Source organism: Chelonia mydas, chromosome 18 (assembly GCF_015237465.2).
Source record: "Chelonia mydas isolate rCheMyd1 chromosome 18, rCheMyd1.pri.v2, whole genome shotgun sequence".
NCBI lineage: Eukaryota > Metazoa > Chordata > Testudines > Cheloniidae > Chelonia > Chelonia mydas.
Genome location: NC_051258.2, coordinates 22,839,985 through 22,865,885, shown reverse-complemented (window position 1 = coordinate 22,865,885; position 25,901 = coordinate 22,839,985). Strand labels below are relative to the sequence as shown.

The 25,901-nt window shown below is 42.1% G+C and overlaps 1 protein-coding gene across 2 annotated transcripts in view; it reads right to left on the bottom strand.

Annotated features, from left to right (window-relative positions):
• The window catches only part of CAMTA1 (calmodulin binding transcription activator 1), a 913,014-nt gene that overhangs the window by 158,848 nt on the left and 728,265 nt on the right, over positions 1–25,901 (bottom strand). For both annotated transcript variants that reach the window (XM_043531564.1, XM_043531565.1), the window contains exon 6: positions 578–731. In XM_043531564.1, the coding sequence (XP_043387499.1) occupies positions 578–731 (154 nt within the window). The remainder of the gene's footprint in view (positions 1–577; positions 732–25,901) is intronic.

Below are 25,901 nucleotides of genomic sequence, written 5' to 3'. Positions count from 1 at the left end.
GGGGATCACAAAATGGGAAAGACTCTTTAGTTTCCAAGGACACATGGGACTTTCTTTTTCTCAATTTTTTTTTAAATTTGTATCCAAGTTTATTTTGTGAATTATCAGAATCCCAGGCCAGGCAGTTTGGACCAATCAGTGTTACTACGAAGGAGAACTCAGGGGAAGTTATCAAAAGGGCACCGTTCCCTTAGGTGGGCACTAATTGTATAATTGAACTGCAGGCCCAAATCTCATGTAGTTCAAGGAGTGAGTGCAGATCATGTAGTCCAAGGAGTGAGTGCTCAGATTAGTGCCTGCAATTCATTTTATGGGTACAAAATTTGTGGATGCATGCTGCACCTGCAGAAAGGGAAGCCCAGCCAGGCCTCAGACTAGCTGGACATAAAACATCTAAAAGTGGGGAAATAGTCTCCAGATTGTCCTTCATCCTGTAATGTGTATAGTACATTCAATGTTTAAATAGGCCAAGCCAGATCGCTGTCTGCAACGGCTTCCATACTTGGTGTTTCTGCAGGAACATACAGAAAAAAAGCCCCCTACTGCCCAGTGCAGCTGGAAATCCTCAAGTACTCACACATCGGTTTGAGCTGTCCAATGAGTTCCTCTTTCGTCCATTTTGCCCATTCCTTCTTGTCTGTGTTTATTGAGCATAGGATGGGACCACATGGTTTTCCACAGTCCTCTATGGCAGGTACATTCAGGTAGTGCACCAATACGATGTCAGGGTTCTATAGGGAGAACAGGAGAACAATTATAAATACCTGGGGCCACTTCTGTCTTCTTTCCCTCTCTGCGAGTAGGTAGCTTTATCTTCACTCTATTATTTATTCAAAATTCAATCTCAGAAAAAAGGCAGAATTCATTCCCATTTTGTACATTAATTCCCTGAGACCACAGCCATTCTATAAGAGGTTGCAATGACAACACATGAGACAGAGTTCTTTGCACACAGCAGCCTCCCTCCTGAGTCCCTTTGCTTGCAGTCTCACTGTTATCTTTGTTTGCTTAGTACAAATCCTTTTCAACCCACTCCAGTATCAACAACTGCAGCCTCCTCCAAACACCAGTCACAGCTGCCACAGAACTTGCTTTGGTTTAAGAGGCACATGAATCATTTGCTCGATCAAATGCTTTGATCAGTTTTGGTTCACATTAGAGTATTTGAAATATACATGAGAACATCAATAAGAGCCACACTTTCAGTAAATTTGCAGGAAAATGGAGGGAGAAAGTCAAGGAAACTGACAATATTACACAGTGCCCCTGAGCATAGCTTCCTTTCAGTCAGGCCTGTAATTTCTTGCCTTTTGAAGAATCTTGCATGCTTGTGATGAAAAGATTAAGCCGAAGAAATTTGGAATCGGAATAGAGAACAACTCTGCAGAGCTTCTGTTTAGGTGTTTTTTGAACAACTACAGGGTACCCACTCCTGCAGGTTTGTTTAATGCCCCATTCATTTTCTCAACTCATATTCTTCCCATAGGAATTGAGGGAAAGAAAGAAAATGCAACCCTTCTTTGATGCACTGCAGGTCTGCCGCAGTGACACAGACTTTCCAACTAGGAAACCTAACAGAATGTTTATTACAATGTTGGTAAATGAATCATCTTAACAACAACACAAACAACCGCTGTAGTTTCCCCACAATGTCCCAAGGAGATTGTACAATAGATAATAACAAGACTGAAAACTTGATTTCTTTCCCTAAAGTCATTTACTCCTAAGTTCACAAACTTTAATGACTACTTCGGAATTATTTATAAAAATAAATAGGATAATGGTCTAATTAAAACTCTAATGTTTCATTAATGCTGTTAGAGACCAAATTGGAGAATGAACACAAACTGCCACATGTCTGCAAAGGCTGTACTAATGGGAGTCAATTTCCTACTGAACAGAGAAGAAAGAATGAGAGCAACAAATAGACTCCAGTACCAAAATGACAATTTACTAATGAACTTGCCTTGAAAATGGATCATGAAGTAAATAAACTCTCATCCCTCTGATGGGCAAGAATCCTGCAGGCTTGTGATATCTTGCAGATGCTCAAGATATCGCACTATTCATTTCCTGCCATTTTGCTGAGACAGCAAACAAGGATGCTACCTGTCCAGTAGAGTTGGGACTAAGTTCACCACTGCAATTCATGCAGCTATTGAGAACAGCCTGGTTAAAAGATGACATTCAGTCACCAATCATCTGTGCCAGATATGAGCCAGTGACATAGCAGTGAAAGTCTCTGTAGCTTACTATCTCTTATGCTACCTAGGCTTAGAGCTGATTGGAGAAATTTTGACTGAACCATATTCCATTGTAATATATGGTTTCATTAAAATGGAAGCACTTTGTGAAATTAAGCTAATTCTGGCAAAATTTCATTTGGGAAGAAAAACAGGAAAAATGGGACATTTCAACATTTTTGGAATGAAATGTTTCAATTTTTTGTTTTGGAATGACGAATTTTTAAATGCTTTAAAATTTGTGTTATATAGTCAAGCTTCCATTGACTTAAATAGGACCAGACTTAGGTCAATGCTGAGCATTTCTAAAAAATCTCACCCTCAGGCACTAGCTGTGTGCTGACAGGCTGTGTTTCTATCCAGTTATTGGCTGGTGTATGACAAGCCATATCCATGATTACGGTATATGTTTCTGTGTGTGTAACTTTGTTAGGTGGCATAGATATATTGGCACAGCTGTTAGACTTGAGATTCACATACATCAAGCCATACTGTCAGGAAAGTGTCATGTATGTATTTGCACAGCACGCAGAGGTTGTTTCTCTATGATATTCACCCCATGTGGCATCACCACTAAAGCATCAAGTACCAGTGAAATCAGACACATCACAGATGAGAGGGACCCAGCAGGATGCAATGACACTATGGTGAAGACAGACACATGAGCTACCATTGCAGTTCACAAAATTCCAGCTTCGGAGATTATTGGAACCATGCTGAAGTTGAGCACTCTGGGAAGCTGGAATGTGGGCCAACTAAGCTTGTTTTTAGAATAATGACATGTCACCTCAAGACTGGAGGACCTTCAGGTAAGCACTGGGACAGCTGATGAAATGTAGATAAGATACAAATGCACACCAGTGTTTTGGGATCCAAGCTACATACCAATAATTCAGTGAAGGTTCTATCACCAAAGCTCTGCGCTGCAGAACAAGACCAGAAAGGTCTCTTTTGATAGGAAAATAGTGACTGATTCCAATACCTGCGGAATTCCAGCACCTCAGCCTACAAACCTGGGTAGTACTTTAATGACCTGCTGCCCAACCAGCTGCTGCTTTCAGGGTTTACAGCTCTTTTGAACATTTGAGGTGATTTTTATCATAAATCACTTGAAGGCAATTTTATGCAGTTAGTTATCAGTGGAAAGTTTTACTGGTTTTTCCCTAGGCATTTAGTAGCTATTGAGATCTGCTCTATCAGCTGTATGTGATAGTTATAATAGTGTCAGTGATCCTCAGATATACTGTTGTGATGGTCATACAACTAACTAGACTAACCTGTCATTCTGAAACAGTGACAAATGGGCTGGGAGGTGCCACTGAAAGGAATGCAAATAAAATGGACCGCGTATCCTGTTGTGGGATCTTCTTTCTACTGAACAGAGGAATTTCAATCTGCACTGCCAGCTCTTGATGGAGATTAACCTGCCATGAAAGATTAATCACCATCACGCACCTATGGACCTGGTTCTCTCTTTCCTTGGTTTTACACCATTGAAACTGTACTGTCTTCCCTACAGACAGCGAGATCAGAATCAGGACATAGGGCATGGGGTTTCCTGAATGAGTGTCTCAGTCTGTTGTCAGCCATCTATCAAAAATCAAACTACAAACAAGGAGTTCACAGGACACTACAGATGTCATGAAAGATACAGGGATGGGATGTTTACCTAGGCAGCTCTCTCTGTGACTTTCAGCCTTGAAGAGATGGAGAATCACTCTGTCACCATACGGAAACTGCTGGGATCCACAAAGTCATAGTGGAGTGGCATCCTCACGCAGCCTCACTGTGCGCTGATACTGCCCCCCCATACCTTGGCTGATACTGTCCCCCCACACCTTGACCCATTTGTTAGGTGTGGTCACCGGGTGCCAGGCATTGTAAGATGCGGTCCTGTGATCACTGCTCTACTACAGTGACACCAGCAGAGAGAGAGGAGTTTCCAGCAAACCAAAGGACTCCATGGGAGTTGTACGTGGGAGCCTCGGTGAGCCACACATAGCTCTAAAGCCACAAGCTAGGTAGCACTGATTTATACAGCTTAAGGAAAGCTAAGCACTAAAGAAAGTGCCAAAGACATGCAATTAAAATTAGAGTTATTATTTATTGTTTTAAATGCCCCGACTCAGAGATCAAGGCACACGTACAACACGAAACCTTACAAAATAAATTAATAATAAATGATAAACTCTTCTCTATTTAACCCATCTGGGCTTTCCATAAACAGTAATCAATAACTACCTCAATAACCACACTGCCCTCCTAAACCAAATTCTCTCAGAAAACAGATGGGCTTTGCAGCATGCCTGGAAGGTCAGCAGGCTTGGGGGTCTGACAGACCAAACAGTAGGGAGAGCAAGCCATGCTCCCCTCAGGGAGAACATGCTCCCTCCTGCTCCTTTCATGGCTAAACCAAGGAAGTGTCAGCTCAAGCGGTCTCAGCTAATCTCAATTGCTGCAGCATCCCACAAGCAGGGGGCATCTCTCAGACAGCTGGGGCCCAAAACATTTGGGATTTTAGAGACAAACACATACCTGCAAATGAACTGGCAGCCAGAGTAGACTTCAGAGTTTAGGTGTAATGTACTTCCTAAATTAAGAATCCACCCTTCCTGCCAAGCACAGAGGGAGGAACACAGCTTTTAGCCACGGGTGCTACTAGGATATCCAGAAACACCAGGAGAGCCAATGAACACTTGCCATGGAATACTTCCCCAATGAAGTCTAGGCTATTCCCTCCAGTTGCTTCCTCAACCTGTAAGATTTATCAGACTTGTCTGGGTTGAGTCTTGATCAGATAATCCTCCTCCAAGCCCCAACCAATGGATGAGATGGTGATATGAAACTGGGCATCAACACTATACTGAGGACACCACAGCCCATGTTCCATCATTAATCCTCTTAGTCATGAATTAACATATTGGTATATCAATTACACCTAGCTAAAGGAATTGATAGGAACAACCACATTTTTCCCTTCTTTAAGTTTATATTCACACTTCTTTTGAAAATTTGGATTCCATCTACCAGGAAGGGATAAGACAGTGCCATCTACCAGCCAAACTAAGCTTCCTACATTCCTTCTCAATGGGCCATGGCATTTTTTTGTCTGCAGCAATATCGAAAATAATTTGCTTTAATTCCTCAGCTCACTACTAGCTGCAGCATCCTTACCAGAGGCACAGGAGAGCCATGTGTCAGTACCTCTGGGATGCTTGAACCTGTTCCACTTTGGATCCTGATTATGTGTGTGGTTAGCTGACTTGCCAGGGAAACAGAACATCTGAGGCTGCGTAATGAGGGATGTTAGCAGAAAATGCTGGAGAATGTATTGGTTTAGCATGATTTAGTTTTCATAATTACAAGAGACTTGGTATTTGAGAAAATAAAATCCCTTTCAACAATAAAGCATAGCAACCTCAGTGAGTGTTTTATGTGTTCAGATCTTAGACAACTGGAGGTGGAGAGTGTGTCATGGGCCAATGGCAGCTAACACGAGCCACCTACAATCTGCTTAAAGTACCATGTTTATTTCATGCCTGTGGCTAATTTACCCCTCTTCTGAAATGAATGCCACAGTGGTGCTAGAGAGATATCCTCTGACAAGCTTGCATCCAAGTGCAGAGAATTCTACTGGCCTAAAATCAAGCTACATTAGAAGTAACCCTTTAAGACACTCATGTTTGAGGGGGAAAACAACAACAATAACAGGGAATTACAAAAATTAAACCCCAGCAGCTAATCAAATCCTCACCCAAAGCTCCTGAAACAGCAAGGAATAAACCCACCCAAAAGCCAAGTGGCAGAAGACTGTTAAGCCACAAGCATCTATTGGCAATGGCTCATATCTCTGGCAATGGCTCATATCTGTGAGATATGAGCCATTGCCAATAGATAACTTCAGGGAAATCGGAAGTGTGCTGAAGAAGAATAATGTCCAAGCGATCTAGGAGATCCTTCCTGTCCCCTGAGTGAAGAAGGACAGAAGATCTGGAAATGAATTGCTGGCTAGGTAAGTGGTGTGTTGTGGAGGGTTTTTGTTTTGTTGGTCATTGCTCCACTTTCTTTCAGGAAATGGGGCTGTATAGTTTGGATGGCCTCCACCTCAGTAGAAGGGGAACCAATCTCCTTGGGGAGAGGTTGGCTAGAGAAGTTAGGAGGGCATTAAAGTAATAACAAAAGGGGAGGATAAAAAGCAGGGAAGATAGGAGCACTCATTTAGTGCAGGATCAAGGTACTGAGGATAAAAATCAATCAAGGAATCAAAGGTCACGGAGAGAAGAAATTATTGAATTGCATATACAACAATGCTAGGAGCCTGGGCAGTAAACAAGAGGAATTTGAATTGCTCATCTATGAGCATAAATTCAATCTAGTTGCTATTACTGAAAACTGGTGGGATGATGCACACTATTTGAATGTTAACATCAATGGTTATAACCAATTTACGAAGGATCAAGAGGGCAAAATGGGAAGGGAAGTGGTACTCTATGTCAAAAGTGGCATTATCTGTTTCTGAGTCACTGGTAACTCAGAAGAAAATGAACTTGAATGCTTATGGATCAATGTCCTAACAGATAAAGCACAAGATGGAGCATTAGCTGGTGTCTGCTACACACCGTCAAATCACACTTGGAAACAGGTTGACCGACTCTTTATGCACCTATCTATAATGTGTAGGTAAAAAGCTGTGTGAATATTGGGGACTTCAGTTTGAGGGACATGTGCTGGAGGTTTCATACAGCCAGTACTAACACATCCTTAGAATTCCTAAAGATTATAAATGTCAATTTCCTAACTGAAAAAATGTTGCAACCAACAAGGGGGGATTCTATATTCACAGAAAAAGAGGAATTGACCACAGAATGAAAAGTTAGTGGTAGCTTAGGTACAAGTGATCATTTATAATGTGCAAACAGAATAAAGTCCAAACCAATATATATATATCTGGTGCTTTAAAAGGGCCAATTTCACAAAGCTGAAAACAATTATGAGCCAAATCAGCTAGAAGAAATAAATTAATCAGAAACATGTGAATGATAACTGGGAACTGTTTAAGAACACTTTACTAGAAGCCCCAAAAGCCATAATCAAAGAAGATCATATTGGTTAAAAACCTGACCTGGTTCACAGAGGAAGTGAAGGCAGCTATACAAAAATAAAATATAACAAATGGAAAAAAAGGGAAGTTTATAGTAATGAATATAAGTCAGAAGTTCAGAATTGTAGAAAATTGATAAGGGAAGCCAAGAGTCACAAGAAGAAATCTATGGCCAGCAGAGTTGAGAACAATAAGGAGTTTTTAAAGTATGCTAAGAACAAAATGAATCCTGACAATGGTATTGGTCCATTACTTAGATGGAAATGGTAGAATTATCAATAATAATGCAGAAAAGGCAGAAGTGTTCAATACATATTTCTGTCCTGTATTTGGGAAAAACACATGATGTAATCATATCATCTGAAAACTCTCCCCCCTTGCAGGTTCCCAGAGCCCAGGCTCAGCCTGAGCCCAAACATCTACACTGTAATTAAACAGCCCCTTAGCCCAAGCCCCGCAAGCCTGAGTTATCTGACACAGGCCTGCTGTGGGTATTTAATTGCTGTGTAGAGATACCCTATAAGAACCTACTTAGGGAAAAATATTTGGTTATGAGCTCTTCAATCTAGCAGAGAATGATGTAACACGATCCAATGGCTTGAAGTTGAAGCTAGACAAATTCAGGCTGGAAATAAGGCATCAATATTTAACAGTGAGCATAATTAACCATTTATAAAATTTATGAAGGGTTGTGGTGGATTCTCCATCATAGACAATTTTTAAATCAGGGTTGGATGTTTTTCTTAAAGATATACTCTGGAAATTGTTTTGGGGGAAGTTCTATGGCCTATGTTATACAGGAGGTCAGACTAGATGATCACAACGGTCCCTTCTGGCTTAGGAATCTATGAACCTAGGAGTCCATGAAGGTAAGGGAGAAGAGTTTGTAATGTTGAATGCTGCATGGTAATTTTCCATTAACCGCAATGGGAATGGAGGAAAGACTCTGGTGAAGTGAACACAACTTGATTTAGAAATAACTTTTGACAACAAGTCAAAAACAAGAAGCCATTAGTCTGAGGATGAAAAGGCAACTGAACCAATAGGGGAATCAGAAGGTGCACTAGCGGCTAGGAGTGATTGATGTACAGTACAATACTGCATTTATCCCTAATAATTTAATCTGTATTATGCCCGGGAGCTGGAACTACTTTATTGCTACCATCAGAAACTAAATGTCAAGTTTCAGTCATTAGTGAAGTTTAGCTTCCAAGATGTGGCAGGTTTCCTTTTCCCAGAGAAGCTCTTCAGAACCCTGCGTTGAGTAACAAGAAGCTTTGAAAACTGAGTCACCCTCTGTGCACTCACGACTTCCTTGTCCTTTCTGAAACAACCCCCTCCCTTCTTATGGCTCCCCCACATATACTCCAAATTAAAGCCGATCAGTTCTCAAGTTGGTAATATCAAGCCAAGGAGGTATATTCATCTCTTCTATTTTTCTGTGGTTTACATTGTAAAGTGCTAAATATCAACCCTGCTTTCTTCAATGGCAAGAAGGAATGTGACAAAGACAAAATCACGACTAGCACCAATGAGACAATGGCAGTGGATGGGCACAGGGTGGTTTGGCTCTCTCTGAGCCCGATGAACCATGGACTGTTTATGAGGATGAAAAAATCCCAGGCTCCTCTTCCTTCCAGGACGAAGGGGTTGATTTCTGACCATTTCACTACTTACAAAACTTCAGGAAAACTGTTTTCCACCTGCAGTCACAATTCACCTGCAGGAAACACACCAGGGTTCAGCCAGAAGAGAGACCTGCCATGTACATCTCAGAAGTCTTACATCTAGTCTACAGGGAAATCCTACATAAAACTGTGGCCAGCCATCAATATGGAATTTAGAAAGCTCTAGAAATAGATACATAGCACAGCGTATTCATTGATCTTAATGCTCTGTATGTCAGCAACTCCACACAGCTTTCTGCTCCCTGGAGTCACAAAGCCCCTGCCACCTGCCATGTCAGAGCAGTAAGTCTGCCTGGCAAGTGGGAGCCTTGCACACACACTGCCACCATCTCTGCAGATTCAGATGGGGGCCCTCTCGGGAAGGGGAGGGTAATTTGTTGCAATATCCCTGGTTTTGTGGCATAAGCAGGAGCACATTACAAGAAATGGTTAAAAATGCAAAAGGCTGTTAGTTTTGATAAAGAAAAATGCAGCTGCAACATCTGTTTGACTCTTGTTTGCAGCTTCATCAACGCTAAGTGGTCAATAAATCAGACTGGCATGGCGTTACGTTTCTTCTGTGGCTGAGTCATTAATCTAATGCCAGTTCTCATGAAAAATGAAGGAGAAAGGCTTGTGTTATAGGGAAAATGTATACACTATCCAGAAACGAATAATAGCGTGTAATGGTGCTGCAGACCTCCCAGCATGGTTGCTGGAGGAGAGGCATAGCCTCCCAATGCTAACCGTTACATACAATTTAAATTAGCCAAGTAAATCAGTGATTGTTTGTTCCACCAGCCCATTTTATGACTATATTTTTCATATTAGCACTATTTATGCACAATTGCAAAGCTTTTCCTGCACCCAGATTTTAATAAACAGTGAGGGGGCAAAGGCACATAAAATAGAGCCACAAAGCCTCAAAAGGGGATGATATATTATGGACTGAAGAAATGATGGGTATAACAGCACTTCATAGCTTTTGTATCAGAATCCTGGCAGAGAGGGGAGGGAAATTTTTTTTCACCTGCAACAATAGCCCTGTGTTTGCTTCCCACCAGACAGACTTACAGTTTGGAAGATCCATGTGAGGGGAGGTCTCCAGTAGTCAGACAGAAAAGGCAATAACAACAACAAAGGCAATTAAAAAAAAAAGAGAAAGGGAAAATCAAAGCTCATCTCTGGGCAGCCCCAGTATGCAACATTTGCAGCTAGTGAGAATGTCATATACTGAGAGACTGTGCTTCACTCCCCAGCAATGACAATCAGGTCAAGGCTTGGAGCCACACCAGCAGCTGGCTTCTGCATTGCAAATGATCAGGGTTGGAGATAGTTTCTGGGGAAATAACCTCTGAGTGAGAGAAGGTCTGTCATTTAAACCCACCACTAGAATTAGGAAGGGAAATAAATGCTACCTTCTAAGAGGATGAACACCAGCACATTTCACCCCAGCCACCTGTGGGAAAAAACCCCTAATCAAAGATAGCATCAGTCTACAGGAACACCAGCCATTTACCTTCATCCTCAATACAAGAGCATGGCACTCCTGTAATTTTAGTCTCTACCAGAAATAATTATTTGTTCCCCGTAGTGCCCATAATCTATGAAGCACTGTAAAAACACAGGAAGTGGTACAGAATAGCCCCTGCTCTGAAGGCAGGGGCGGCTCTACCAATTTTGCCTCCCCAAGCAGTTGCTGCCGAATTGCTGCCACCGCAACAGCAGCAGAGCTGCCGCCAAATTGCTGCCGCGGCGGGAAGAGCAGCGGAGCTGCCGCCCAAAAGCTGCCGCGGCGGGAAGAGCAGCGGAGCTGCCGCCCAAAAGCTGCCGCGGCGGGAAGAGCAGCGGAGCTGCCGCCAAATTGCTGCTGCGGCGGGAAGAGCAGCGGAGCTGCCGCCCAAAAGCTGCCGCGGCGGGAAGAGCAGCAGAGCTGCCGCCCAAAAGCTGCCGCGGCGGGAAGAGCCGCGGAGCTGCTGCCGAATTGCTGCCGCAGGACACGGACTGCCGCCCCATTCTGGAAAGCTGGTGCCTAGAGCTGGCCCTGTCTGAAGGACTTACAATGTAAACCAGAGACAGACAGACGAAGGCAGGTGGAAGGAGCAGTCAGGTAGTGAGGGCTACACCCTGATACAGAACTTTCCTATGCTACGGTTATTCTATAATATCATCACTCCTTTACCTGGCCATTTTTAGTCAGTGCATTCCCTAGAGGCACTATACAAGAAGCGTTCCCCAGGAGGCACTTTAATCCTAGGAGGTTACTGAGCTTTGTGGACTAGCTCTGGAAGGGTGTTTGTAAAGAGCAATGTGGGAGAAAGCACAGAGACAGGCCTGGAAGGAACGGATACACGGTGTGCCAAGACTAGCATTGCTGGCAGTGAAGACAATGGGGGACAATGCGAAAAAGACAAAAATGGCTAAGCCAGGATGGACAGAGCTATGCTGGGCCATCAAGGCACTGTTTATACAGATTTAATTCATGCAATTGTTCTCTAGTTGATTTCACTCCAACCTGTTTCTGGTGCAATCTTGCTCCCACTGACGTACAAGGGAGCATTCCTAGGCTCAGTCGATAATATAGGCCGTGCCATGGCAGACAGAGCAACAGTCTTTCTACAGCAGCACGGTATCATAACTCTACCCAAGTACTAGGTGCTGTAGATCATGGCAATGACCCAACACAGTGCATCTCAGTACTGCAGGTAGGGAGTATTTCTTCTAGACCTGAGCTGTGATCGGCTTGGATCAGTTATACCATGATAAGTGAGGATTACAGCCCTTGCCGTTGATCTTCACCAGCACCACTGTAGATTCTAGTCTTGTTTTTCTGAACATCTGAATCTTGTTTCTATTGAGACAAATAATGACTATTGCAGCAGTAAATTCCACAAATTAATAATTCATTGCATAAAAAGTTCTGGTGCTTTTTAATTATATTCATTGCCCTATTGGACCTGCAATACTGTGTTATGGGAAAGGGTAGTTAGCAATCCAGACGGGCTTCTCTATTCCCTTCATTGTTATGGCTCTATCCTATCTCCTATTACTTTCCAAACTAAATAGTCCAGAGCCTTTTAAAGCTCTCCTCATAAAAACATAGCCCCTCCCCTCAGGTGCCTCTAATCATTTTCATTGCCCTTTTCTGGACCTTTACTATTTTTAAATCATAAATTTTACTTAATGATCTTCTTCAGCCCAGCAAGATCTTCCTCGAGCTTTTACAGCCTGATTCTCTCTTAAAATTCTCTGTTATTAGTGTTTAGTCATATTTTGTAAAGCCACTTAGCTTCAACCTGCAGCTTTAATTACGCGGTTGTGTTTGGGGTTTACTCCCTACCGATGTATGGGGTAGAGGAGTGTGGAGGATTGCAAATGTAATTTTGGTAACCTGCTAAACCCACTCCTCACCACCCCTGCAGCATCAGCCCCAGACTCTAGCCCCAGGAAGATCCTGTGGCAATACTGGGATTGTTAGTTCAGTACTGGAGAGCAGAAAGAATTAATCTTGGAAAACCATCAAGCATTAAGTGCCCAATTCTGTGAATCAGCCCACAGGTTGGCCACGGGCGTCCTTCCTCCCATAGCCCACAGAATAGTGGTGCATCTTCTCTGTGCTCATGGCTGTGACACTGAGGCTAAAATAGCCTCTGCACTTTCTGCAGAGCCTCTTCCATTGTGCTACAATGTAGATAGTGCATCCTCTTTACCCTGCCTCCCCCATCCCTCCTGTGCAAGTGTATGCCAGGATCCTAAGGAGCTTAGCTCTGTGCCATGCAGACTGTAAGCACCCTCTGTGCAGCCTCCCTAAAACTTACCTTACACACAGTTAAGTATTGCATTGACTCTGCTGTAAGGAGTTCTCCATACCCATGGAGGATAGGGCAGGATTTGCTCCAACATGAACAACGAAACTGTGTGTGTTATTAGATTTCTAGATACTGCCCGTGCTTACAGGGAAGTGCCCAAGGGCCCTCTGCTCTGCTGCTTAGCAAAGTTCAGACCCATTTTTACCTATCAGTGGGAATAAGTTTATTGATCTCCTAAATATAGACACAGGTCTTTAGCTGCCCCATGTGGAATAACACGAACAGGTTTTTTGAGGGGCACTCATGCCTCAGAGCCCGTGTGTGTGGTAACAAATATAAACTAAAAACATCATTTTCAAAACAGGCAACAGGTCCTACTAAATTCCAGAGCGTGGACACATCAAAGAAACAAACTACCACTTCCCATCATCCCGAAATGGCCAGGCTGTCCGGCTAGGGGAAGCTAGTAATAAAGGACGTTCAGCTGACCAGTTCTCTCACTAAAAGTCTGGTGCTAGTGAGCTGTTAGGGTTTCCCTTTGTGCGCAATAGGTTATTAGGAAATACAGTCACTGCTATTTTCAATACAGCCTATAAATCCAATGATTAGAAACTACTCAGAGGTGGAAATTGTTCTATAATTTCTGCCACTCGCTATGAATAAGTGAATTCATTTGTTCAAGAAGTACAACTTTCTATTCCTTTCACTATCTGTCCGAGTTACTAAGGGTTTTTTTTTTGGTGACAATTCATTCATGAGGTTTGCTTTATATTCCTCAAATCATTCAAAAGGGTGAAAGGTGCAATCAGGTTTCTGCGAAGATTGAAAATATTTCACATACACCACTGTGGTGGTAGGATTAATACCTCACAGAATGTCACCTGGGAAACACAGCATAAAAAAGTAAAGTTTCTACAGTTTTCATAGATGGTTATTCTAAAAGGCCTCCTGCAGTTTGGGTGATACAAACACTAAATTGATGATAGGATACTGTACACAGACATCCTGGCAAAAAATTCCATTATCTTTCAATACATGAGACAGACACACAGAGTCACATTCTGCCATAATTTCTGGTGGTGTAAATCTGGAGTAAGTCCATTGAAGTCACAACAGTTACTCTGGATTTATACTTGTCTAATCAAGAGTAGAATCTGGGACACATCATAGACAGTGCACAAATACACACATACACTGAAGTAATGGGATTTCTCCTTTCAACTAGCAGAGCCCTGGCTTTGGACAAGATTCTTGGTTTGAATCCCAGTATCATCTTTATCCTTGAACTAATTTCTAATTGCGGTCATGCTACTGCTAGCCAACCTGGCAGCTGTAGTATTGGAATATATTAGTCTCTCATAATAACTATCAAAGCCAAAACATCTCAGGTTTACCTTATAGGCACATACTGGTGCCTGAAATTATTTTAGGCTGAGCACATTTGATGAGAGTGGCTGCAACAATAAAAAGAAAGATAGCCATAACTCAGAGTAGCCACATCCCAGTCATCCATAGCAGAAAGAGGTCAGCTGAGCACCTAGAAAAGTGGGAATGTTCAGAGGCCTGGGAGGAAAGGTAGACAGGGAGGCTCTGCCATGGTGAAACACGGAGAAGGGGACTCTGAAGCTAGGCGGGAGATTGGGAACTGAGTGCTTGGAGGGCGTTGCAATGGCTGGGTGGAGTTGGAGGTGTTTGGGAAGTAGACTCAGGGTTTACTGTTTGGGTGGAGGGCTGGATCCTGTTTGTGTTATGGGCAGCATTTTAACTAGAAACGAGAGATCAAGACAGGTGCTTGTCAAACTGGGGTAGCAGGAGGGTTCCATAGCTGACAACAGGAAGGATCATTCCTGCTGGCAAGGAAGATCTGGGAGTGGGTGGGCTGCAGAGCGTGGGGTGTTATGGGAATGTTGAGCTGCTGGGAAAGGAGTCAGATTAGGTGTTTGTAAATTGGATTTGGGAGGAGAATATACAACTGTGCATCCATTCTTGGCTTCTAAGGGGTGAAATTCACCCCAGAAGCTCTCAATAGCTTCTATGGCATTAAATTCTAGCCAGCACCACTATGAGATTTCTTAATAAAAATCAGACTAAGGATTTAACTTCAGGTTGTAAAGATCTCTGAATTAAAATTCCATCTTGTGTCTCAAATTGCATTAACAGAGAAGGTGGAATCTTATTTTCTTTCAAAAAATTTCTCAGGAGCAAAGGACAACTGGGGTCATCAGAACAGAAAGAGATTTATTAAACATGTAGCTTTAATGTATTAATACATCTCTAAATATTCACCTACGTTGGCTTTTTGCAATAATTCTGAGACCCATGAAACAATCTTCCCAGAGACCCGTATTAAGGATACCCGTCTGTGTCTCTGAGGAACCAAGGAATCCTGATAAGAGACCTTCTCTTCCTTCCCCAAGTTCGGCAGATACACTTAGCAGAAAGGAAGCTATGTGGGTTCTCTTCCGTAGGTGGTACTAACCCTAACTGCCTCATTCCTTCTGGCTTTAACACCATCATTGCCTTGACTGTATCTGTAGCTGCTAGAGCTACATTGTGAAAAGCCACAAAACACCTACAGGTTTTTATAGATTATTAAACCAGTAATTCCAGAATCTGATTTTTGTAATTTCTACCCAGAACCCTTGAGTGTGGCTTTCATGAGCTTATTCTTTGTGTTCTTCAGAAGCCGTAAGCCCAGCTGCTTCATTTCCTGACCTGACAGGGGCCCTGCGGGTGTGAGATGGCTGAGCCCACTCTGCTGGTGCATGTGTGAAATCCCTAGGTTTCTGTGAGATGCTTTTATTGGGCTCAGAAAAGCAAAAGTCATGATTATTTATTGAGGCACCATGGGGCACCCATGAATGTGACATCTGTGTTAAGTGAGTATCAGTCTGAACAGAAGCCCTCCATTTAGCCCAGAAAAGGTACAGGACACCCACAATGCAAGTTTTGGATTGTGGCTCTCATGACATAGAGAGGCTACCTTTAGGAGTAAGAGGGAAGTTCATGGTCTACAGCCCATTCAATGCTTGGCCCCTCTGATGAGAGTGCAATATGGGGGCCAATTACAGCTAGTTGTCCTGAAGATTTTTTCTACTGGGAACTAGACTGAGATTTCCAGGTCATTTCATAAAGGCCTCTGAACTTTCACTCACTATCACCAGGGGTAGGTCACCAGGTTATGTAGAGACAAAAGGGCATTGCCATGCCTGAGCTATGCAGCCACTGGGCATTTAATGAAGTCTAATATCTCTTTTGCTGTCATTGAGACTCATTTCATTGTCTGTTCATTCCCTCTGAAGCCCCTGGCAGTGGCCACTGTCAGAAGTCAGGGTACTGGGCTAGATGGATCTTTGGTCTGACCCCCTATGGCTGTTCTTATGTTCTTATAAAAATGTTCAAATTAAACATTTAGGAAATCAAATCTATGTGTATCTCACCAGCTTTACGAAGCTCCTGAGATTAGTGTCCACTAAATTATGACCGTCCATACAACAGAGAAGAAAAAGCTGGTGGGATGAGAGAGGAGTACTAATAGTTTCCACAGCCATTTGCCTCTCGTTTTTCTTCCTAAGGATTAAACGCATGAGAAACTACAGCTGCCTCCCTTTATAACTTTATCTTCTGCTCAGCTAATTATTTATCTCTAACCCAGCTCTTGCTTCTTTACTGTGTGGAGTAACATTTATAGAATATCTGATGTACATTTACTCTGTGTTCCCCTTTCATGAATTGTTGGTATTTTCCCAGTCTTGGCTGTTAATGAAAGGTAAGAGAATCCCTTCTCTCACTGAGGCAGTGACAGCTCAGTCTGTTGCCATGGAAGTGATTTTGATACACAAATAGAGTTCTAAAAGTTCCTTTCATGATCAAACTACTAGAGGCTCCAAGCTCAGACCAAGGACGAAGAATCTTGCATTGCCATCAAACATAGTGAGTTCAGTACAAACAGATTTTAAATATGAATTAGAATTAAGGAAATATAACTGCGGGTGGTGGGAGAGAGTGACTTCTCTAAACACTGGGAATTACCCCTGCACAACACAATCAAGGGAAAATGCAAAGCAAACGAACCTTTGTTTCAGGGGTACGTGTTCTACTGAGGAATATGATGAGGTGATCAGCAAACAAAGTGGGTGGAGTCAGCTTCTAACTACAAATTGCTTAAGTACTACACATGGCTAAGAGGACTAGCAAGGCAATGCGTCAGGTGTAGGGCCAACCCGGACAAATTCAGGACCTTGAATTTCAGGATAAGAGGAGATGGCAGGCTCCATATTCAGGAAAGAAGATGCCTGGGTATCAGATACTACCAGTGACAAGAGCCATATGGGATCCTAGACAGAGGTGCTGGAACAATTTTTTATAGTAGGGGTGCTGAAAGTGGAAACCATGTATTTGGTTGTTGTTACTACTTCAAGACAGTATCTTCTTGCCATTTACTTTAAAAAAGTGTGTATCTCAGCTCCATGAGAGCAACATCAGGGAGAAGTTGTGAGGGGTCGGCTCTACTTGGGAAGGAGAACTGCAACACCTGGAATAAAACTACTGAGGGAAGATTGTGGACAAATCAGTGGTCACCAAAACAGGAAAGGGGGGAATGTGCAGAAGTGTGACATGCCCTGAGCAGGGGTGACATTTCATGATGCAACGGCCTTCTGCTGTGACACATTCATTCCTTATGACTCTGCCCTCTTGTGGAGACTCTGGAGACTGCCCTATCACTCCTACAAAAACCCTGGGTCTCTCTGTGCTGCGGGACAAGGCGTGTGGTCTCCTGATGAACGTGTCCCTCTGGGTCGGGGAAGCAAGTAGCAGAGGTCAGCATGTTTCAGCTCTGCAGTGCAGGAATTACCTAGAAAGCAGCAAGAAGAACAGGTGACTCCACCATGTCTATGTCTTTGTCCATAAGCCCAGCAGACCCAGCAATCTGTGGGCTTGTTTGTGGGCTATCTGGCCCAGAAGTTGGGATTTTGAGATTGTCAGAGCCCAAGTAGAATAAGGTGCTGAAAGGCATTTGGGTCTGGTTTGGTTTGTAATATCAAAGGCTCATTTAAATCAGGGAGGAGCATCAAAGTTTGGACCACTGTTGCTCTCCCGATAGCATTACTGCAGCCAGGGTGTGCTGTTCTATTAAGTACAGTTAAAGACACAAACAATCCAAGGCTCACTAAACTGACATAGCTCCAGACTGCAAACCAGGCAAATGATGAATTGTGGAAAGCTTGAAAGGCTTAAAACTGATTTTTATGATCATGCAATTATAATAGTGAGATTTCCTGCAATTGTTTTAGAGGGAATCATGATTAAATAGGGCTGTATGTTTTTTTAATGTGCTCCCCAGTTCCTCTTTAATACCTTGGTAGGAAAAGATAAAGTGTAATCACTAACGTAATTGTAGTGCTCTACATTTTATGTCTCAAAAGAATGACTAGGGGTTACAGAGACACTGCAGGGCAAGGTTTGGATTAGAAAATACAGTTTTTTCCCTTTGTTGTTTTCTTTCTTAATTCCTCTTTATCTTTTTTCATCCTCCCATAGCTTCTGGGGTTGACTGATAGTACGGGGAAGAAGCTTGCAGGTTAACTCTGCCTATACTGTACCTGTTACACTAATGACACAGGCAAATTCCAGATGCTTTTTGTGCTTTTCTTTCTCACCTCCCTAAAAAGAGGGCTGCAAAGCAATGTCCTTGCCTGAAATACCAAGTTGTCCCTGCAACCTGCCTGGAAAGACATTCTGAATACTAACATGAATCAAATCCCAATCTCTAATACCTTGTCATTTATGACTATAAAGGCACCTCCTGTAGGTAAGATCCCAAACAGTACCTAATGGCAGAGCCTCAAACATGACAAGCTTAGGAGAGTGCAATAAGGAAACGGTCTTTAAATCTTTCTCTGCCCCTCGAACTTCTCTGTTTCTGTTGAGATACTGGAAACAGATCTAGACAGGAACAGTTCGTTCAGCTCTACTGCCGAACAAGCAGGTGATCCTAAGGGCATCCACATCATGAAGGAGACACTGCTGTCAGTCCCAGATTGTGGGGGGTTTAACATCTACAGTGTCTGATTAAAAGCTGCTTTTGTCTTTACCTCAAAAATCACCTTCACCTTATGAAGTACAAATACACCAGGAGGAAACATAAATAAGATCTGAAACCCTGACAAATGATTTAAAACTACCCATGAGAAGAGAGAAGTGGTGAAAATGAGAATGGCTGGCATTTAACTCACATTGGGAAATGCCTGGGGACTCTCCTAAACAACTTGGAGAAGGCCCAAGGTGGCCTCAGGGATGTAGCAATAATTTGAGCTGCCATGACCAAAGACAACCCCACCATTTCAAATTAATGAGTAGTACCAGCCTAGAGAAAAGTGAGGGGATCACTGAGGGAGTCTTTCTTTGTACACAAGCCTGACATCCATCCACCCAACAGAGGGTAATGGTAGCACACACATCAGCTGGACTGCTGGTGCACTGAGACCACTACCTATTACACTGCCCAATATTGTCTCAGTGTTTCCTTGTACTTCCCCATCGGCCTATCTGTACCCCTCTGTTGTCTCTGGTCTTATCCTTAGATTGTAAACTCTTTGGGGCACAGACTTGTTTGTTTTGTTCTTTGTACAATGCTCAGCACAACAGGGTCCTGGTTCTTGATTAGGCTCTATGGTAATACAAATAAAATAATAAATAATAAAAATTAAAATAATAATAGCTGTCTCCCTGAAAAGTTATTGAGTGGGATGTATGGACTATTTTACATAGAAAACCCTTCTGGCTTTATGATCTATGAAACAGTGATGTGACTGTTAGCCGGTCAGATACTCAGATACTACACTGCTGGGGGCCATATGAGTACTGATAGACAGATAGACACTCTGTCACTGGCCTCGCAGCAAGGGTATTCTTCTTGAGTAAAAATGATAGGTTAGCAGCACAGATGTGGTATATTTACTGCCTTTCATCAATATACATGACACAGGCATGCTAAGAATAATTCTCCCAAGGATCCTGTCTTGCTGAAAGACTTGAAAAGAGCCATTTGTCCTAACTGGCTGAAACTATCATGTATACTGATATCCTTTGCTTTCTGCTTGGTCTCTGAATCAGAAAGCAACATTTTGTCATGCAAACTATACCTAGGAAATGGTTCTGGTCACAGTAGTAACATTACTAACAACAATCTTCTTTAGCAGCCTTTAAGTACCTCTTCTCTCCACTTTTTGAACGAGGGGACGGGCTGCTTACACTGCACACTCCTCTCAATACATATGGATATACAGTCAGATTCCACTCAGTGTGCGTGACTTACACATACATTTTCAGACACTTGAAGAATATGCGTCTGTAGTTAACTTCGAACTAGAGTTTGCAACATCCTTAAACGAAGAAGGACCAAACTTTGAGACTGCAAGGTGTGAATAATAGGGATCTACTTTCCTACTTACTTTCCTTCATCTGTTTTAGTTGTAGCAGAGGTAAACCATAGGCTCCAAAATGTAAAGGTGACAAGCAGGTTCTGTTGTGCATTTCTCTGTGAGACAGTGACATACCTCCAGCTCAGAGACCTGCACAGCAGTGGGTCATGAGGTCACACAGACACATGCAAACATAACTTTCAACCTTAGATTGCATTTCTGTCATGTTTTCTCCACTGCAAGTGAAGGAACCCACAGCTTGGCTCCCACTGTGCAACGTAGCTTTTAGGATTCTGCATTTAAACAGTGTGAGTGGCAGTAAAATAGGCTTTTGGAAAGCAAGGCAGAGTTCCAGTATAAAACAAGTATCAGCTCCTCATGTATCATCAACTCTGCATTCACATTTTTGAAAGCAGTGTCTATTTGCAGCATGTGTACCAAGAATTGCCTCTAGACACTGCTGTCTGGTTATTTTTTCCCCTTATTTATTTTAAACATTGAAAGGTACATAAAAATGCAGAGCTCTCACGACTGGGGCAATCTAAGAAGAAATCTAAATCTAAGAATCTAAGAAGAAATCTAATTTTTAGCTGCTTATTAGCTTTAAAGTAACTGTCTCCTGTGCTGTTAACAAATATGACAAATTACTTTGGGTCTGCTTGGTATGTCACTAACAGAAATCCAAGATGGAATAAAAGAAATAGCATCTCTCTGCTACCTTTTCCTCATGCTGGTATTTGCAAAGACTGTAACAATTTCATAAATCTGTGATGATAATGGAAATTTCTGTTAATCTGTGTCACTATCCCCAGTTGGAAACTTTAACTTACACAGGCAACTGACAGTGAGTAGACATTTCTGCCATGATTTGGAACTGTAAAGTCTAAGGGCTTTGTTCATCTCGAATGCCCGGCTCAGCAGGAGCTGCTGACATGGAGGCTCTATGACTTGATACTCACAGAGACTAACTGTCATTCAGGCTCTCTGAGGCCCATGGCAACGGTAGCAGCAAGCAACTCCCAGTACTGCAGAATGCCCTCATACAATATACAGAATACAGAGAGAGAGAGAGTGAAGAGAAAATCTCTTTTCAGGCCTCTCTTGATGTGCTTCTGTTTATAAATGTCTCTAGGCTACCAAAGTCATAGGTCCTTTCTAAATACTTCAGAGAAAATTTTTCATTCCTCCATGACTGAAGGTCTGGAAGGAATGTAGCCAGTTGAGGCAGTGGGACTGGAGCCAATGTAAGGGGTGGGTGTGAAGTAGTTAGCAAGACTTGTTCCTCTGGTGTGGATATCAAAGGACTCAGTCCTCTCATAGATATGGCCATCTCTTATCATGGTCTATATACAACTGAGCACCTTTTTCTGAGGGGTCGGATGAGAGCGGAAGGACTTTTCAGGGTGAATTACATTAATACTCTGCAATTATCTTGCAGAAGCTTTGAAAAACATCCATGGAGCTACAGCTGTAACTGGGGCAGTGGGAGGCCTGGACACAGTGCCAGGAATAGAGATAGTTCTGCGCGTTGATGAGCAGTTCTGACACTTGTGAATTACCCAAAGAACTACCTTTGTGCATGTATGTGGGGCGCCACTCCTTATTGTAGCATCTGTGACTCAACCTATGGAAGCAAAGCAATAACAGTTTCCACAGTCCACACATATGCTTACTGAACATTTCAGGAAAGGTCAGCACCAAGGTCTCTGGAATGGAAGGCTGAGGATCACTCTGAATCAATAAAGAACATTTCTGCTATACATTCCCCAGCTTTGTTCATTCCCTGCTTTATTCTACATCCCACCAGACGTGCAGGAAGCATACCACAGGGAATATGTACTGTACAGAGCAAGCCAGAGTTAAAGAAAAAGGGAGAGGAATAGAGTTAATGGCACTTTGTCTACGGCTTGTAGACAACATTGGCAACAATCAGGCAGCTACTGGTTTTCATCATATGAAGCTTGGAAGATTGAGGTGGTGAGGGGGGAAAGGCTGATTATTTCCATAAAAAAACCCACCAGGTATGTGGTACTTAAGAAGGAGGACACACATTTCTGTTTTTATATACAAAAACCCTTCTACGATTAATAGAATAAACCTGCATCAGTTTAAACTGCAGATCTCACAACAAAATCTAAACAAAGGAAAAGGCAGAGATAAAATATATACCCTTCAAAGAAAAATGGATGCTCTTAAACTGAAATTCTGATAATGGAGCTAGCTTCACATTGGCATTTGCAATGGGACAGTCTATCCTTATTTAATATCTTAAGAAACTGGGAAGTATTTTAATTATCTCATTCTCATACTGGGAGAAGAAACTTGTTCCATGGGAGGTAAACACCTGAAGCCAAAAAGTTCTCATGTAAATTACAATGCTCAACTTGAGCTGACAAAGAGAGAGGAAGTTTCCTTCAATTTTGATGGCATTCCCTGATGTGTGGCCTTTTACTATCATCATAAAAGGGCAGTAAATTAGGAAAGCACTATAAAATACCAAAGGAAACTGCTGGAATCAGTCATAAGAAGTCAAACTTCCAGCAGAAGCATTTAAAGTGAAGGAGATATAAGCATTATGCTGCCAATGCTGTGAGCAGGTGCCAAAAGTAGGAGAAAAGCAAGAAGGCGTTGCTAAGGAGAAGAGCCGAAACCACATTAGTGCCCAGTGCAAATGCCAGAGACATGAGCAGCATGGTATCCAATATGACAGGGGGGAGGGAAAACGATGGGGAAGGCTTCTTGTATTAATAAGACTTTTACTGAATTTATAATATCCAGTATAGTTAAAGCCAAGCAAGACATTTCTCCCCCTGCTGGACTATGTTCTAACTCTCCACTATTCAACTCCTGCATGGAAAAGAGATTTCAGAATTGCTTTTCTAGGAGAAATTGTTTAAATTTCCAAACCTAGAACTAGTCAGAGGAGATAAAGGAATGTGGCAGAAGTGAACGATTTCTCTCACCCTTCAGAGCCCATCTCTGTTATTTTGTCCTCCACTCAGAGCAGGGAGACCTGCCCCCCCCCTCCAGCCAGGGCTCCTAGGATCCTGGCTATGGGGCAGTCTGCAAAATGGGCAAACTGACAGGAAACCAGAAACCATCAGAACATTCAACAGAATCAACACATTCTTCTGAAACATTTAGATTTTGATTCATCAGCATTTTCCAACAAAAAATATTCTGTCCGAAAATATCCAGCCAGCTCTAGTCTTATTCAGCAATTCCTATGTACCTATCTCACAAAGGGCAGCGCTTTACTGTCAGATCCCAGACTGAGTTTGTGGGGTTGGCACTTCGCATAACAAATCCTTTTACTTCTAAACTGGGCAAATTTGTTCTGGAAATAATTGAAGTATAAACGTAGGATCCTACAATGTCATTTTTACAGTCATTGTTCATAAAATCTTGGTGTTCCAGTGACCTGCAGATGTCTTTGGTATCTTATTTCTAGACTATGTCGTTCTTAGATGACTCTCTCTAAGAAATTCATAGGCAAAACACTTAAGCACAATATTGCTTTTCATCATTTATTTGGATAAGGACCTCCAAAACAAAAAATTCTGACCTTATTTTCAAGTTTGTCAACCGAATTCAGTATCCCTGATCAGGAAATCAAACTTATTACCATGTACACCTGGAATACTCACCAGGATCTCCACTGCCTATATTTTTCAGCAAACATTCTCTGTCACAAGCCAGTGTCCTACCAGGCACTCTCTATTCAGGAATATGTTCCAGGTTATTTGGAATTCCCAAGTCTGTACTCACATCTCTAGAGGCCTCACCACTCATTGGACATACATAAAGAGTGTCCAGAAGTGGACAATTTCACCTTTTAGCACAGCCACTTATGTATTTAGCTGCCAAAACTGATTGGACAAGCAAAGAGAAATTATGAGCTCCTGAGAACACATCTATGCTGTAGCGTGAACATGTGCAATCCCTGTAATTAGCAATCTTAAATATCAAACACTCTCCCCAAAATGTGTGTGAGATTTGGAAAACTGAATAGTAACTGGAGTTACATTTTTGTCATCTTAAGCTAAACGTACTGCATTTTCTAAGGAAGATTTCATTGTAAGTGGCGCCTGTGAGGAACGAACCTTCTGCCAGAGGCAGCTTTATCATAAACAGCCTTATTTTATGGTGCCAAAGAATATTCCCACTCACATAGCACGGAGACACATGAAGTAAATTGTCACCCAATGAATCTCTCTTTTATTTTCCTGTCCTTCCAGTTTCAGCATTCACATTCCACCTCCCTCTGCCTTTGCAGTCCCTCTGCCATGCCTTCCCTTCTCTCCTTCTTGTGTCAACGTCTCTCTGAGACCATCCAATGACTGAATCCAATTTTTAAAACTCAGTCTGTAGAGGACTTGAGATTCTTTATATTTATAAGGATTTCTTTAGATTTCTGTGAGAATCACTATTGGGTGCACTGCATGACAAATTAAGTTTAAATGTATGTGTAAACTAGTTGCACTATGATGTAATACTTCAATATGTATGCTGTCCATGAATATGTAAATATGTCATACCCAATCTTTAAAGGTACATCTATCTAAGTTCCTATATCTAGTTCAGCATACTGGTATCATTTAAAGCGGAGTGTCAATTTCTGAATGAATAAAGTGGTGTAAACTACTGCCAATATCAAATGAACTCCCATGACATTTTAAAAAGTCTTAAGTTTATATAGTGCTTTTCATTTCATAGGATTCCAAAGAATTTACAAAGTGATACAAACCATATTGCACATAGGTATTCATTTACCACTGAAATGCAGCTAATTCTGGGATGAAACACAGCAACTGTTGAACACCACCCAGGGCAAGGAGTGAAGAATCTCTTGTCCACCAAAACTGCAGGGAAATTCTGGGAGGCAGAATGCAATCTCCCAAACTAAAATTTGACTGGGCACTAGGATTAACTTCATGACTCTTTTGAAAATCTCTCTGATTTTTTAGGTTTCAGAGTAGCAGCCGTGTTAGTCTGTATTCGCAAAAAGAAAAGGAGTACTTGTGGCACCTTAGAGACTAACCAATTTATTTGAGCATAAGCTTTTGTGAGCTACAGCTCACTTCATCCTTTGAAGCTGTAGCTCACGAAAGCTTATGCTCAAATAAATTTGTTAGTCTCCAACGTGCCACAAGTACTCCTTTTCTTTTTTCTGATTTTATAATGACAGCAGTTTGCATTGCCTCCAACTGACAGCATATCCAGCAGCACAATGTCACCAACACTGCAAAGGGGCACTAATTCAGTGCTGACTCAGAAGGAAAAGTGCCACCCAATGAATCCCCAGTATTTCTTCCTTTAGGACTTACTACAGGTGCTCTTTCAAGATTTCCCAACTAAATATTGACTCAACTGGATCCTGCCTAGCTTTTGAGACCTGACAGAAATATAGAACAAATTAGGCGGCATAACTTTCACCCGCTTACACTAACATGGACATCATATACTTCCATAGTTGTATAAACAGATTCAAAATGTTGGTTCACGCATACAGCCAGACAGCAATTACAAATATATGTTAATCATTTACAATTCATGTGTAAGTCAATGTAAATCACTAGGTATTGTATATGATGAAAGTGATGTAAACCTCATTTTTCATTGTGTTATTTTGTAAAAGATTTGCTACTGTTTTCACA